This window comes from Oncorhynchus mykiss, chromosome 3 (assembly GCF_057628025.1).
Source record: "Oncorhynchus mykiss isolate SJ-2025 chromosome 3, ASM5762802v1, whole genome shotgun sequence".
NCBI lineage: Eukaryota > Metazoa > Chordata > Actinopteri > Salmoniformes > Salmonidae > Oncorhynchus > Oncorhynchus mykiss.
In genome coordinates, this window is record NC_143024.1 from 16,351,110 (window position 1) to 16,366,655 (window position 15,546).

Below are 15,546 nucleotides of genomic sequence, written 5' to 3' on the forward strand. Positions count from 1 at the left end.
AGACAGATAGTTAATCAAGTCCTCTCTCCTGTGTGAAGACAGACAGACAGATAGTTAATCAAGTCTTCTCTCCTGTGTGAAGACAGACAGACAGATAGTTAATCAAGTCCTCTCTCCTGTATGAAGACAGACAGACAGATAGTTAATCAAGTCCTCTCTCCTGTGTGAAGACAGATAGTTAATCAAGTCCTCTCTCCTGTGTGAAGACAGACAGACAGATAGTTAATCAAGTCCTCTCTCCTGTGTGAAGACAGACAGACAGATAGTTCATCAAGTCCTCTCTCATGTGTGAAGACAGACAGACAGATAGTTAATCAAGTCCTCTCTCCTGTGTTAAGACAGACAGACAGATAGTTAATCAAGTCCTCTCTCCTGTGTTAAGACAGACAGACAGATAGTTAATCAAGTCCTCTCTCCTGTGTTAAGACAGACAGACATTCCATTACTATCAATGGGAACATTCATTGCCACATCTGGGAAGCTTAACTTTCATGAACTCTTATGAGCCTTGTGTTTGTGGAAAGAGAATGAAAATCACAGAATGAAAAACATCTGAAGGTGCATAGATCTCTATTTTAACATCCCTGACCAACACTGATGTGGCTAGCACCCTCTCCCCTTAGTCCTGATGCAGCTAGCTAGTCTCCATTGACTGTCTGTCTTCACACAGGAGAGAAGACTTGATTGACTATGTGTCTGTCTTGACACAGGAGAGAAGACTTGATTGACTATGTATCTGTCTTCACACAGGAGAGAAGGCTTGATTGACTGTCTGCACCAATTAATTGAACACATTCAAAATGATTGACAGACTATGAGGGGCGGGCCACACAGCATGGAACACAGCTTTGAACCGTTCTATTCTTTACTTCTGCCTGTTCTAATGCTCTGGTTTGTATTCTGTAGTGGTGGTGCATCTGGGTGGGGATTCAGGAGGGATTACTGTTGAACAGTCCTGTGCTGGAGACTGTGGATAAATCTGTTGTGAGGGCTGGCTCAGGGGGATAAATGTGTCTGTTGTGAGGGCTGGCTCAGGGGGATAAATGTGTCTGTTGTGAGGGCTGGCTCAGGGGGATAAATGTGTCTGTTGTGAGGGCTGGCTCAGGGGGATAAATGTGTCTGTTGTGAGGGCTGGCTCAGGGGGATAAATGTGTCTGTTGTGAGGGCTGGCTCAGGGGGATAAATGTGTCTGTTGTGAGGGCTGGCTCAGAGGGCTCGGGGCATTTTGGAGCATTGTTCACTGGCACACTTTAGTGTTTGCCTCTTTATCAGTGAGATAATATTTTAATCAGTTTGGCTCTGCTGGCTCTCAGGTTTTTCCTATCCAGAGTTGCACAAAAGCCAACCACTAATCATCATTGGAGAAATCCAAACGAGAACAATGTGAATTCAGAGAGTAATTTTCCTCTGTGGCCGGATGCCAAGAGGCGCCTTGGCAGGATGAGACTCTATGGTTTTACCCAGGGATTCCCGGCTTTGTAGTCCTGGTGTGTGAGGACTTTCATTTCACACACAAACACACACACACACACACACACACACACACACACACACACACACACACACACACACACACACACACACACACACACACACACACACACACACACACACACACACACACACCATTGGATTAGCATGATAAATGATGGTTGGTGGTTATTCCCTCTGCTTGTCCTGGTCATAAATACAACAGAAGTGGTTTACATATTTGGTCTTTATAGGTTGATATTAGATTAATTTACAGATGTACAGTAGGATCTTAAATTGAGCCAGTTTGCTACAGTAGGAAAATAATCCCTCAGAAACAGGAAATGTTCATTATTATGTGGATTATTGTGAATGGACATTTTTTGTAGGGGTTGATACATTTTAAAGTGGAAATTACAAACTTTAGAAGCCTTTTTAAACCTTAAACACACTACAAGTTTGCATTCTCAGTAACAAAAGAGTGATCAAATTAAGACCTACATCTACAATGATAGCACCAGACCTTGCCCAAGGCTACGAGCCTCACTGTGTAGTTAATGAGTGTTAATGTGCTGTGCTGTGGATCCAAACTCCCGTATGCAGCATTATGGAAATGTGATGATCCCACATTGTTCAGATCAATCTAATCCCTACTAATTGCAGGCTTATTAGACAATACAATACAATACAATGCAACACAATACAATACAATGCAACACAACACAATACAATGCAATGCAACACAATACAACACAACACAATACAATACAACACAACACAATACAATACAACACAACACAATACAAAACCTTATGAGACTTGAGGCTTCTCTAGCCAGACTGCAAGCTCATTTAGTAATAGAACACCTCTGATAACAAATCCCTGACACAGGATATACTGTACAGATGTAGGATCTTAATTTGAGCCAGTGTGCTACAGCAGGAGAATAATCCTGCAGCCAAAGGAAATCAGAATAATTATGTTATGTATCTTATACATTTAATACCATAACTTTTATTATGGCAAGACCATCTAGGGTTCTTGTCATGCCCGCAGTCAAATTCCATGTGACCGTTGAGCAGTGGTGTGCCTTCATGGATGCCAAAAGGCCAAACAAATTACCAAGAACAAAATGAAAAAACATCAATTATTTTATCTTTCACCTGTTTCAGAATTTTCCGTCAATTCGCAAGAGGCTGAATGTATCTCACAGGAGAAAGCATCCGAGCGAGCGAAACAGTGTCCCTCTGTCTCTCTACGTGTAGGCCATCTTTCTGATGCTGTCTGGTCCAAATAAGTATGACATTGATGCCGCCCGTAGCATTGAAGACAAGGGAAGCCAGACATTGATGCCGCCCGTAGCATTGAAGACAAGGGAAGCCAGACATTGATGCCGCCCGTAGCATTGAAGACAAGGGAAGCCAGACATTGATGCCGCCCGTAGCATTGAAGACAAGGGAAGCCAGACATTGATGCCGCCCGTAGCATTGAAGACAAGGGAAGCCAGACATTGATGCCACCCGTAGCATTGAAGACAAGGGAAGCCAGACATTGATGCCGCCCGTAGCATTGAAGACAAGGGAAGCCAGACATTGATGCCGCCCGTAGCATTGAAGACAAGGGAAGCCAGACATTGATGCCGCCCGTAGCATTGAAGACAAGGGAAGCCAGACATTGATGCCGCCCGTAGCATTGAAGACAAGGGAAGCCAGACATTGATGCCGCCCGTAGCATTGAAGACAAGGGAAGCCAGACATTGATGCCGCCCGTAGCATTGAAGACAAGGGAAGCCAGACATTGATGCCGCCCGTAGCATTGAAGACAAGGGAAGCCAGACATTGATGCCGCCCGTAGCATTGAAGACAAGGGAAACCAGACATTGATGCCGCCCGTAGCATTGAAGACAAGGGAAGCCAGCCAGTGTCTGGCCTGCCTTGACAAAAAAGTATCAAAATGTGCCAATCAGCGTTGAGCTAAACTGAGCGAGCTCAAATGTGAATGGTCCTGGCGCACCAAAAAGACTGCGTCACTCTTATCAAATCCCACTGAGAGCATAAATCATTGACAGAAAATCTTGAATTGTTGCATCTCGTTGTGTTGTTGTCCTCCGGTGGCTAGCTAGCCAGCAAGCTAATATTGGCCCTTTCCTAAATTAGTCATGGACTGAGATAGGGCTGTGCGATATGGCCAAAATGATATATCACGTTATTTAAAAAACATTGACGGTATTATATGTTTTTTAATAATACAAGTTCTAAATGAGCTTTATGAGTAGTGTGTGACTCTAGGGTGGCAACACATACATTCTAAGTGATTTCAATGGGTCTTTCTCCATTCTGATTGTTTTATATTGTTCTATTCAACTTCAGCCCACAAAAAGTCATCATTGTCATCAATTTCTGCATTTGAGATCATTTCCATACTGTCACGTAGGGCTGCACGATATTGGCAAGCAATCTGGGCCTTATTTTTAACCAAATGTTGCAATTTGACTTGTGATTTAGAGCAAAACACTTGGGTTAACTGTTGGAATCATGGAAATAGATAGAATATCTATCCAAATTATATAGTTCCAATATAATAGTGGGCACAGTGCTGTTTGACATGACAGCGAATGAAAATGCAAGGGAGGAGTTATTGTGACAGGGTAGGAAGTAATGTGACTCCTAGGGGACCTATTATCTTTGGCTACATTGAATGTTTTTTTCTTAGCAACTTCATGTAGCCAACATATTCTTGCTTTGCGTTTACCTCTTTAATTTAGAAGACACTGTTCAATATGTACCTAGATGTAGAAGGCCAATGAACTGCTTAGGGCTAGGCCCCTTTTTTCTCCACTTCCGGTCTGAATGACGTGCCCAAAGTAAACTGCCTGTAGTTCAGGCCCTGAAGCCAGGATATGCATATAATTGGAAAGAAAACACTTTGAAGTTTGTAGAAATGTTAAAATAATTTAGGAGAATATAACACAATAGATATGGTAGAAGAAAAACCAACATCCTCTTAGAAATGCAAGAGAAAGGTCATATTGAAAATGAGCTCCCTGGATGCAATTCCTATGGCTTCCACAGGGTGTCAGCAGTCTATGTTCAAGGTTTCAGGCGTGTAACTTCAAAAACGAATAAGAAATATCAGTTTTAGTAGAGGGACAGTCTTGGAAATTCATGTTTGCGCGTGCCATGAAGACATTACCTAGACGTTTCCTATTGAACATACTTCTTTCCGAAATAAATATTATAGTTTGATTACATTTGAGGGTATCTGAGGAGTAAATAGAAATGTATTTTGACTTGTTGAAACAAAGTTTAGGGGCAGATTTTCGGATTCCTTTCTCTGCAAGTTGAACGAGTGGATTACTCAAATCGATGGCGCCAACTAAAAGGACTTTTAGGGATATAAAGAAGGATTTTATCTAACAAAACGACACTACATGTTATAGCTGGGACCCTTTGGATGAAAAAGTAAGTGAATATTTAATCGTTATATGTGAATGTATGAACCTGTGCAATCTCAAACAATCGCATGGCATATTTTCACTGTAATAGCTACTGTAAATCGTACAGTGCAGTTAGATTAACAAGAATTTAAGCTTTCTGCCAATATAAGACACTTATATGTACATAAAATCCATAATATTTCTGACTATTTATTTGAATTGCGTGCTCTCCAGTTCCACAGCGATTTGTCCCGCTAGCGGGACACCTGGCCCTAAGAAGATTGAAGTAGTTCTAACTTTGACCATGAATAGAAGTTAGGCTAGTGAGCAAGCATTTTAGCCAGGTAGCCTAGGACAACAAATAATAAAAGTGTGTACTGTACGACAGAGTGATAGACCGTTTCATCCACATGAAAGATGTTTTTCTACTTGCATGAACACACACACACACAAATCAGAACCATGGACAGCCACATCATATTTAGCTTACATTGATTGGACTAAATAGTTTTTGGTATCTTTTAGATGTCACTGTATTAGACTGAGCAGAGGTGATTTGATGATGTTGAAATGGTGCTGGAACAGTGGAGGCTCCTGTTTTCTTTGTGACTTGCGGTAACTCTGTGGTTCTAAAGCAATAGTTGTTTAGTGGTCCAAAAATGTTGGGAACATTAACTTGCTTGACCATGCTGTAGGTCATGTAACTAACTGTCTGTTACTGTACCTGCAATATGCTTTGTGGACTTCACTAGACAGAGGTTGCTCTTCAGATTTGTGATAAAACAAAGGTGTGGTTGAATCTATTCTGCCACTGTGTCTTCTTGTGGTCTCGGCCTTTAGGCCTGTGTATCACTGTGGCAAGGCATGTGAACTAGCAGGTTATAGAGCAAACAACGCAATTATCACAACACATAGGTTGTAATATGGATCTTTTTGAGGGTGAGGGCTTCCCCAGTGATTTTACCCATGCACCACTACTGCCACTGAGTCACGGTATTCCCCTCCTATTCTGCTCCCTGTAAGCCTACATGGATGGTGCTGATGCATTGCTGGTACCCAACTCACTAACGGCTGTCAGGTTGCTAATGAATGGTCTGGTACTCAGCGCTCTATTGTCCCTCTAATCACTCTGACATCAATGCAAATTAAATCAAAATCACATCACATTAAACACTTCATGATTTGAATTAGTATAATCTGAATGATGAGAATAAATGCTGATGGGATTTAGAGGTCCTGTTTCGAAATGGACCTGGGGCTTTCCCAGCTGGACACAATTCATTTTAAAAACATTCACCCGGTCCACACCAGGTTCGGTCCGATCCGAGTGAGGGAAGTAGTAGAAAAACATTTTTTGGGGGGGTACTTTATTAACCAGAGCAAAGGAAGGGAGCATGGTGCTAGGGAGCAGGGGAGAGGCTGTGTGGGTGTGTTTGTGTGTGCAATGTGAGTGACATGGGAGCTGGCACAGAAATACAGAGAGACAGAGAGACACAGAGAGAGACACACAGAGACACAGAGAGGGAGAGACACAGAGAGAGACAGAGACACAGAGAGAGACAGAGAGATGGCAAGTACTGTTAACTCGCATGGGAGCTGGCACAGAAATGCAGAGAGACAGAGAGACACAGAGAGAGACACACAGAGACACAGAGAGAGACAGAGACACACAGAGACACAGAGAGAGACAGAGACACAGAGAGAGAGAGACACAGAGAGAGACAGAGACACAGAGAGAGACAGAGACACAGAGAGAGACAGAGAGATGGCAAGTACTGTTAACTCGCATGGGAGCTGGCACAGAAATAAAGAGAGACAGAGAGACACAGAGAGAGACACACAGAGACACAGAGAGAGACAGAGACACAGAGAGAGACAGAGAGATGGCAAGTACTGTTAACTCGCGCTAGTAGACTAACTTCTTGCTAGTTATTTATCATCCCATCTGATTACATAATACTAATCTTGACTGCATCAAACCGAGAGAAGCTAGTTTATTCTTAATTTAGTTACGCAATGATTTTCATTCAGCATTCTACCCCCCCCCCCTGCAGAGAAAAAATATATTCCCTCTTTCCCCCGACACACAGATGAGGGGATATCTCAAGGCTGCAACCCAATCTCTTCCCACTGCACCATGAGAGAAGGAAGGCCAAGCTAGATTAAAACTATTTGTCACTGTTGGGAGAAAGGACAGGAGAAAGGAGAAAGGTAGAAAAGAACAAAGCGAGCAACTAAAAAAAGAAGAATTCAGTTTTGGGAGTTGGGAAATTAGTGTGTTGCCAGAGATAAGTATGTGTCGTGGTCATTTCCTGTATTAACAAATCATGAGAGAGCAAACCACACACAAGTCAGAGTTATCATAAAGTCCATATTTAATTATATGAGCTTCACCATAGCCCTGTGACTCTCAGATCAATTCAGTGTCTATAAATGAATTCTCTGAGAGTGCTTACAAAACAATTCTTAGTATCATTTATAGCTAAGACACACCCCTCTCAACTCACATGACGAATAACAGATCTTAGGAACATTACAAAGGAAGACTTTACTTGAGAGAGGAGTATCCCATAGCCAGACAGCATTAGCTATAAATTATCGTTCAGTTTGCTCTCCTAAAACGAGGTTCTACTTCTCGTTCTTGGTACAACATAGTACCAAAACATTACCTCATCCAATGGCATATATCAATTGTCAATTCTAGATACATCAAAAATACAACCCCTCCTGGACAAACTCACGAAGAGGAGTGACTGGCACACAGACATTGTGGAGCCAACTAACTGGTCCCCTTTAATCACGCCATTCCTTCACATGGTTTAGGAATAGTTACAGACACATTCACAGATAAGACCAACCTGACCTCTCCCCTCTCTGGGCCCCAAGTAACTGAGCCCTAGCAGAGAAGGGATAACTGCAAACTGCCAACAGTATCATCCAAAAAGAAGACATCCTAATGACAAATATCTCACATAAGCATTATTATGTAAATAAAACATCTTATTTATCAATGTTACCTAACTAATTATGATTCTGCTACCACACATGGCAGGTAGTTGGATGTAGCCTTTCAGCTGTGGTGGTGTCAGAGTGAATCCAGTGGAGGAGAAACGGTTTAGACTAGTTCTCTCTTAACCATGCACTCCCTGCTTGTACAGGTTTATCCTCCTAGATGAAGACACATTTCCCACAGATTCATTAGTTGTATAGTAGGGCACTGCACGCTTCACCTCACCTTTGAGATGGTGCCAGTGTGGCTTCATCCAAACACTCACTCATCTTCTCCAGCTTCTTGTAGCTTGTGCTGCGACATTTGTCTCTCCACGCCATCCTGTTGGATGACAGTAACGCAGGGCAACGGGGGTGACTCCCTCTTTCCCCTCCTTTGTCACATGGATGTGGTACACATCACAATGCTGTACCCAGGAGAGTCCAGCCAGGGTCTAACACACACTGAGGCTATGCAGCAGCTGCTGTTTCCTGGCCCCTTGGAGCCTCATCAATGGAGAAATTGTCATGTGACGCCACGGAGAGGAGCTCCTTCTGACAATCTGACAGCTGAAAGATGTCTCATGGCTGATGCTTCATTTCTCCTCAGCAGAGGTGCTGTGGTGGTGTGGTGCCCTGGGGGCCACGGAGAGAGGGGGATGCTGGGATGTGGGGTCTATACAGACAGTGTGATTGGCTGTTGCTGTCTGTAGGGGGAAGGGATCGGAACCCCTACCTGACATATCTGACAGGGTCGGGGAATCCCTGAGAGAGCTGCTGTGTGCTTGTTGTTGTTGTACAGCTCAGCTCACTGACCTCCATCTCCTGAGATCCACTACCTCTCTGTGTGTAGTTGGACTGCTTGGACACCTGCTCAAATGATTCTCTAGGTTTGTTTTATACCGGTGAAACATACTCAGGATACTCCAGCACATGTATTGACCGTTTGACCCTGTCATTTACATCAAAATGCCAAGTTAAACAGCTGTAAATATAATAAACGATAACTGAGTGTGAACTCTGACCTTTGTTGTTCCTCAGGACAGCGACCTGGAGGCCATGATGAGACACATGGAGCAGGTTCTGGAAGGAGAGCTCAGCGGTGAGTTAGAACACACCACGCAGGGGGTCGATGGACTTGTCCTAATGGTAGCAGAGTAGTGAGAAACCAGGTTACAAGTGCTCTGCAGTGGTAATTGATGTAGCTGCAGCCTACCGATGTTAAGGATATTGATGTGTTTCCACACCGTGAACACACTCCTACATTAACTGTACTGGAAGGCCTGCGGTGGGCTGAGAGCATGTCTGGTTGGAGCATTGATCAGGTCTTTCACTGTGCTGCTGTTTACCGGTGCTAGAGTAGCTATATCAGATGTGCTTACCTTCGTATGGATGTCTGGATAGGGCTGGGATGTTTCCCGGTGCTAGAGTAGCTATATCAGATGTGCTTACCTTCGTATGGATGTCTGGATAGGGCTGGGATGTTTCCCGGTGCTAGAGTAGCTATATCAGATGTGCTTACCTTCGTATGGATGTCTGGATAGGGCTGGGATGTTTCCCGGTGCTAGAGTAGCTATATCAGATGTGCTTACCTTCGTATGGATGTCTGGATAGGGCTGGGATGTTTCCCGGTGCTAGAGTAGCTATATCAGATGTGCTTACCTTCGTATGGATGTCTGGATAGGGCTGGGATGTTTCCCGGTGCTAGAGTAGCTATATCAGATGTGCTTACCTTCGTATGGATGTCTGGATAGGGCTGGGATGTTTCCCGGTGCTAGAGTAGCTATATCAGATGTGCTTACCTTCGTATGGATGTCTGGATAGGGCTGGGATGTTTCCCGGTGCTAGAGTAGCTATATCAGATGTGCTTACCTTCGTATGGATGTCTGGATAGGGCTGGGATGTTTCCCGGTGCTAGAGTAGCTATATCAGATGTGCTTACCTTCGTATGGATGTCTGGATAGGGCTGGGATGTTTCCCGGTGCTAGAGTAGCTATATCAGATGTGCTTACCTTCGTATGGATGTCTGGATAGGGCTGGGATGTTTCCCGGTGCTAGAGTAGCTATATCAGATGTGCTTACCTTCGTATGGATGTCTGGATAGGGCTGGGATGTTTCCCGGTGCTAGAGTAGCTATATCAGATGTGCTTACCTTCGTATGGATGTCTGGATAGGGCTGGGATGTTTCCCGGTGCTAGAGTAGCTATATCAGATGTGCTTACCTTCGTATGGATGTCTGGATAGGGCTGGGATGTTTCCCGGTGCTAGAGTAGCTATATCAGATGTGCTTACCTTCGTATGGATGTCTGGATAGGGCTGGGATGTTTCCCGGTGCTAGAGTAGCTATATCAGATGTGCTTACCTTCGTATGGATGTCTGGATAGGGCTGGGATGTTTCCCCTGCATTGCATCCTCTCTATACCTTATTAGGGTTCTTCCTCCTGACGTGTTGAACACGTTGATGTTCTGTGTGTTCTATAGGTAGGTGTAAATCCTCCTCTCTCACCGTCCAGCATGCTCACCACAACACCATTCAATGCATTTCCTGTCAAGCTCCCTTCTTTCTAAACAAGTAAAAAAAAAGCACTTATTTTGCCTCTATTTTCAAGTTCTCCATTTGATATTTGAAGAAATTGCTCAAATTACTCCTGTGTGTCCAATCACTAGATTACTGTCTGTTCTGTCACTAACAACAGACAGACTAGTTACTCCTGTGTGTCCAAGCACTAGATTACTGTCTGTTCTGTCACTAACAACAGACAGACTAGTTACTCCTGTGTGTCCAAGCACTAGATTACTGTCTGTTCTGTCACTAACAACAGACAGACTAGTTACTCCTGTGTGTCCAAGCACTAGATTACTGTCTGTTCTGTCACTAACAACAGACAGACTAGTTACTCCTGTGTGTCCAAGCACTAGATTACTGTCTGTTCTGTCACTAACAACAGACAGACTAGTTACTCCTGTGTGTCCAAGCACTAGATTACTGTCTGTTCTGTCACTAACAACAGACAGACTAGTTACTCCTGTGTGTCCAAGCACTAGATTACTGTCTGTTCTGTCACTAACAACAGACAGACTAGTTACTCCTGTGTGTCCAAGCACTAGATTACTGTCTGTTCTGTCACTAACAACAGACAGACTAGTTACTCCTGTGTGTCCAAGCACTAGGAAAACTAGCTTTAAAAAACAGCTAAAAACAAGCAAAAATTCCAGTATATTCAGCTGTACTCTGATATTCTAATGGTGAATATTATACCACGGATATGACAAAACATTTATTTTTACTGCTCTAATTACATTGGTAACCAGTTTATAATAGCAATAAGGCACCTTGGGGGATTGTGGTATATGGCCAATATACCATGGTTAAGGGCTGTGTCCAGGAACTCTGCTTTGCGTTGTGTGTAAGAACAGCCCTTAGCCATGGTATACTGGCCATATACCACACCCCTCTGGCCTTATTGCTTAACTGTTGCTGTCCTCATAGGTTGATGTGTTTGTTTGCATATTTTGGGCTCTGACAGGTGGGTGTTCTCTCTAACAGGTTGTGCTGAAGCCCTATGCTCTATGTATCCCTCCATGGTGTTTACTTAAACAGGGAAGGGAGTGGAGAGCAACAGTGGTCTGGTGGAATAGAAAGGAAAGGAAGGAATGCCTGTTTAATCCACTTGAGAATGGAAAGGAATGCATGTTTAGTCCACAGAGAATGGAAAGGAATGCATGTTTAATCCACAGAGAATGGAAAGGAATGCCTGTTTAATCCACAGAGAATGGAAAGGAATGCCTGTTTAATCCACAGAGAATGGAAAGGAAGGCATGTTTAATCCACAGAGAATGGAAAGGAATGCATGCATAATCCACAGAGAATGGAAAGGAATGCATGTTTAATCCACAGAGAATGTAAACTAGTGCATGTTTAATCCACAGAGAATGGAAAAGAATGCATGTTTAATCCACAGAGAGTGGAAAGGAATGCATGTTTAATTCACAGAGAATGGAAAGGAATGCCTGTTTAATCCACAGAGAATGGAAAGGAATGACTGTTTAATCCACAGAGAATGGAAAGGAATGCCTGTTTAATCCACAGAGAATGGAAAGGAATGCCTGTTTAATCCACAGAGAATGGAAAGGAATGCCTGTTTAATCCACAGAGAATGGAAAGGAATGCCTGTTTAATCCACAGAGAATGGAAAGGAATGCCTGTTTAATCCACAGAGAATGGAAAGGAATGCCTGTTTAATCCACAGAGAATGGAAAGGAATGCATGTTTAATTCACAGAGAATGGAAAGGAATGCCTGTTTAATCCACAGAGAATGGAAAGGAATGACTGTTTAATCCACAGAGAATGGAAAGGAATGCCTGTTTAATCCACAGAGAATGGAAAGGAATGCCTGTTTAATCCACAGAGAATGGAAAGGAATGCCTGTTTAATCCACAGAGAATGGAAAGGAATGCCTGTTTAATTCACAGAGAATGGAAAGGAATGCTTGTTTAATCCGCAGAGAATGGAAAGGAATGCATGTTTAATCCACAGAGAATGGAAAGGAATGCATGTTTAATCCACAGATAATGGAAAGGAATGCATGTTTAATCCACAGATAATGGAAAAGAATGTCTGTTTAATCCACAGAGTGGAAAGGAATGCATGTTTAATCCACAGAGAATGGAAAGGAATGCATGTTTAATCCACAGAGAATGGAAAGGAATGCATGTTTAATCCACAGAGAATGGAAAGGAATGCATGTTTAATCCACAGAGAATGGAAAGGAAGGCATGTTTAATCCACAGAGAATGGAAAGGAATGCATGTTTAATCCACAGAGAATGGAAAGGAATGCATGTTTAATCCACAGAGAATGGAAAGGAATGCATGTTTAATCCACAGAGAATGGAACGGAATGCCTGTTTAATCCACAGAGAATGGAACGGAATGCATGTTTAATCCACAGAGAATGGAAAGGAATGCCTGTTTATTCCACAGAGAATGGAACGGAATGCATGTTTAATCCACAGAGAATGGAAAGGAATGCATGTTTAATCCACAGAGAATGGAAAGGAATGCCTGTTTAATCCACAGAGAATGGAAAGGAAGGCATGTTTAATCCACAGAGAATGGAAAGGAATGCATGCATAATCCACAGAGAATGGAAAGGAATGCATGTTTAATCCACAGAGAATGTAAACTAGTGCATGTTTAATCCACAGAGAATGGAAAAGAATGCATGTTTAATCCACAGAGAATGGAAAGGAATGCATGTTTAATCCACAGAGAGTGGAAAGGAATGTCTGTTTAATCCACAGAGAATGTAAACTAATGCATGTTTAATCCACAGAGAATGGAAAGGAATGCATGTTTAATCCACAGAGAATGGAAAGGAATGCCTGTTTAATCCACAGAGAATGGAAAGGAAGGCATGTTTAATCCACAGAGAATGGAAAGGAATGCCTGTTTAATCCACAGAGAATGGAAAGGAATGCATGTTTAATCCACAGAGAATGGAAAGGAATGCATGTTTAATTCACAGAGAATGGAAAGGAATGCCTGTTTAATCCACAGAGAATGGAAAGGAATGCCTGTTTAATCCACAGAGAATGGAAAGGAATGCCTGTTTAATCCACAGAGAATGGAAAGGAATGACTGTTTAATCCACAGAGAATGGAAAGGAATGCCTGTTTAATCCACAGAGAATGGAAAGGAATGTCTGTTTAATCCACAGAGAATGTAAACTAATGCATGTTTAATCCACAGAGAATGGAAAGGAATGCATGTTTAATCCACAGAGAATGGAAAGGAATGCCTGTTTAATCCACAGAGAATGGAAAGGAATGCCTGTTTAATCCACAGAGAATGGAAAGGAATGCCTGTTTAATCCACAGAGAATGGAAAGGAATGCCTGTTTAATCCACAGAGAATGGAAAGGAATGCATGTTTAATTCACAGAGAATGGAAAGGAATGCCTGTTTAATCCACAGAGAATGGAAAGGAATGACTGTTTAATCCACAGAGAATGGAAAGGAATGCCTGTTTAATCCACAGAGAATGGAAAGGAATGCCTGTTTAATCCACAGAGAATGGAAAGGAATGCCTGTTTAATCCACAGAGAATGGAAAGGAATGCCTGTTTAATTCACAGAGAATGGAAAGGAATGCTTGTTTAATCCGCAGAGAATGGAAAGGAATGCATGTTTAATCCACAGAGAATGGAAAGGAATGCATGTTTAATCCACAGATAATGGAAAGGAATGCATGTTTAATCCACAGATAATGGAAAAGAATGTCTGTTTAATCCACAGAGTGGAAAGGAATGCATGTTTAATCCACAGAGAATGGAAAGGAATGCATGTTTAATCCACAGAGAATGGAAAGGAATGCATGTTTAATCCACAGAGAATGGAAAGGAATGCATGTTTAATCCACAGAGAATGGAAAGGAATGCATGTTTAATCCACAGAGAATGGAAAGGAATGCATGTTTAATCCACAGAGAATGGAAAGGAATGCATGTTTATTCCACAGAGAATGGAAAGGAATGCATGTTTAATCCACAGAGAATGGAACGGAATGCCTGTTTAATCCACAGAGAATGGAACGGAATGCATGTTTAATCCACAGAGAATGGAAAGGAATGCCTGTTTATTCCACAGAGAATGGAACGGAATGCATGTTTAATCCACAGAGAATGGAAAGGAAGGCATGTTTAATCCACAGAGAATGGAAAGGAATGCATGCATAATCCACAGAGAATGGAAAGGAATGCATGTTTAATCCACAGAGAATGTAAACTAGTGCATGTTTAATCCACAGAGAATGGAAAAGAATGCATGTTTAATCCACAGAGAATGGAAAGGAATGCATGTTTAATCCACAGAGAGTGGAAAGGAATGTCTGTTTAATCCACAGAGAATGTAAACTAATGCATGTTTAATCCACAGAGAATGGAAAGGAATGCATGTTTAATCCACAGAGAATGGAAAGGAATGCCTGTTTAATCCACAGAGAATGGAAAGGAAGGCATGTTTAATCCACAGAGAATGGAAAGGAATGCCTGTTTAATCCACAGAGAATGGAAAGGAATGCCTGTTTAATCCACAGAGAATGGAAAGGAATGCATGTTTAATTCACAGAGAATGGAAAGGAATGCCTGTTTAATCCACAGAGAATGGAAAGGAATGCCTGTTTAATCCACAGAGAATGGAAAGGAATGCCTGTTTAATCCACAGAGAATGGAAAGGAATGCCTGTTTAATCCACAGAGAATGGAAAGGAATGCCTGTTTAATTCACAGAGAATGGAAAGGAATGCTTGTTTAATCCGCAGAGAATGGAAAGGAATGCATGTTTAATCCACAGAGAATGGAAAGGAATGCATGTTTAATCCACAGATAATGGAAAGGAATGCATGTTTAATCCACAGATAATGGAAAAGAATGTCTGTTTAATCCACAGAGTGGAAAGGAATGCATGTTTAATCCACAGAGAATGGAAAGGAATGCATGTTTAATCCACAGAGAATGGAAAGGAATGCATGTTTAATCCACAGAGAATGGAAAGGAATGCATGTTTAATCCACAGAGAATGGAAAGGAATGCATGTTTAATCCACAGAGAATGGAAAGGAATGCATGTTTAATCCACAGAGAATGGAAAGGAATG

At 42.3% G+C, this 15,546-nt stretch overlaps 1 protein-coding gene across 1 annotated transcript in view; it reads left to right on the forward strand.

Annotated features, from left to right (window-relative positions):
- LOC110520779 (serine/threonine-protein kinase Nek11-like) overlaps nucleotides 1-15,546 on the forward strand; it is an 81,641-nt gene that overhangs the window by 51,607 nt on the left and 14,488 nt on the right. The window contains exon 14 of the mRNA XM_090230671.1: nucleotides 8,936-8,996. Within this exon, the coding sequence (XP_090086797.1) occupies nucleotides 8,936-8,996 (61 nt within the window). The remainder of the gene's footprint in view (nucleotides 1-8,935; nucleotides 8,997-15,546) is intronic.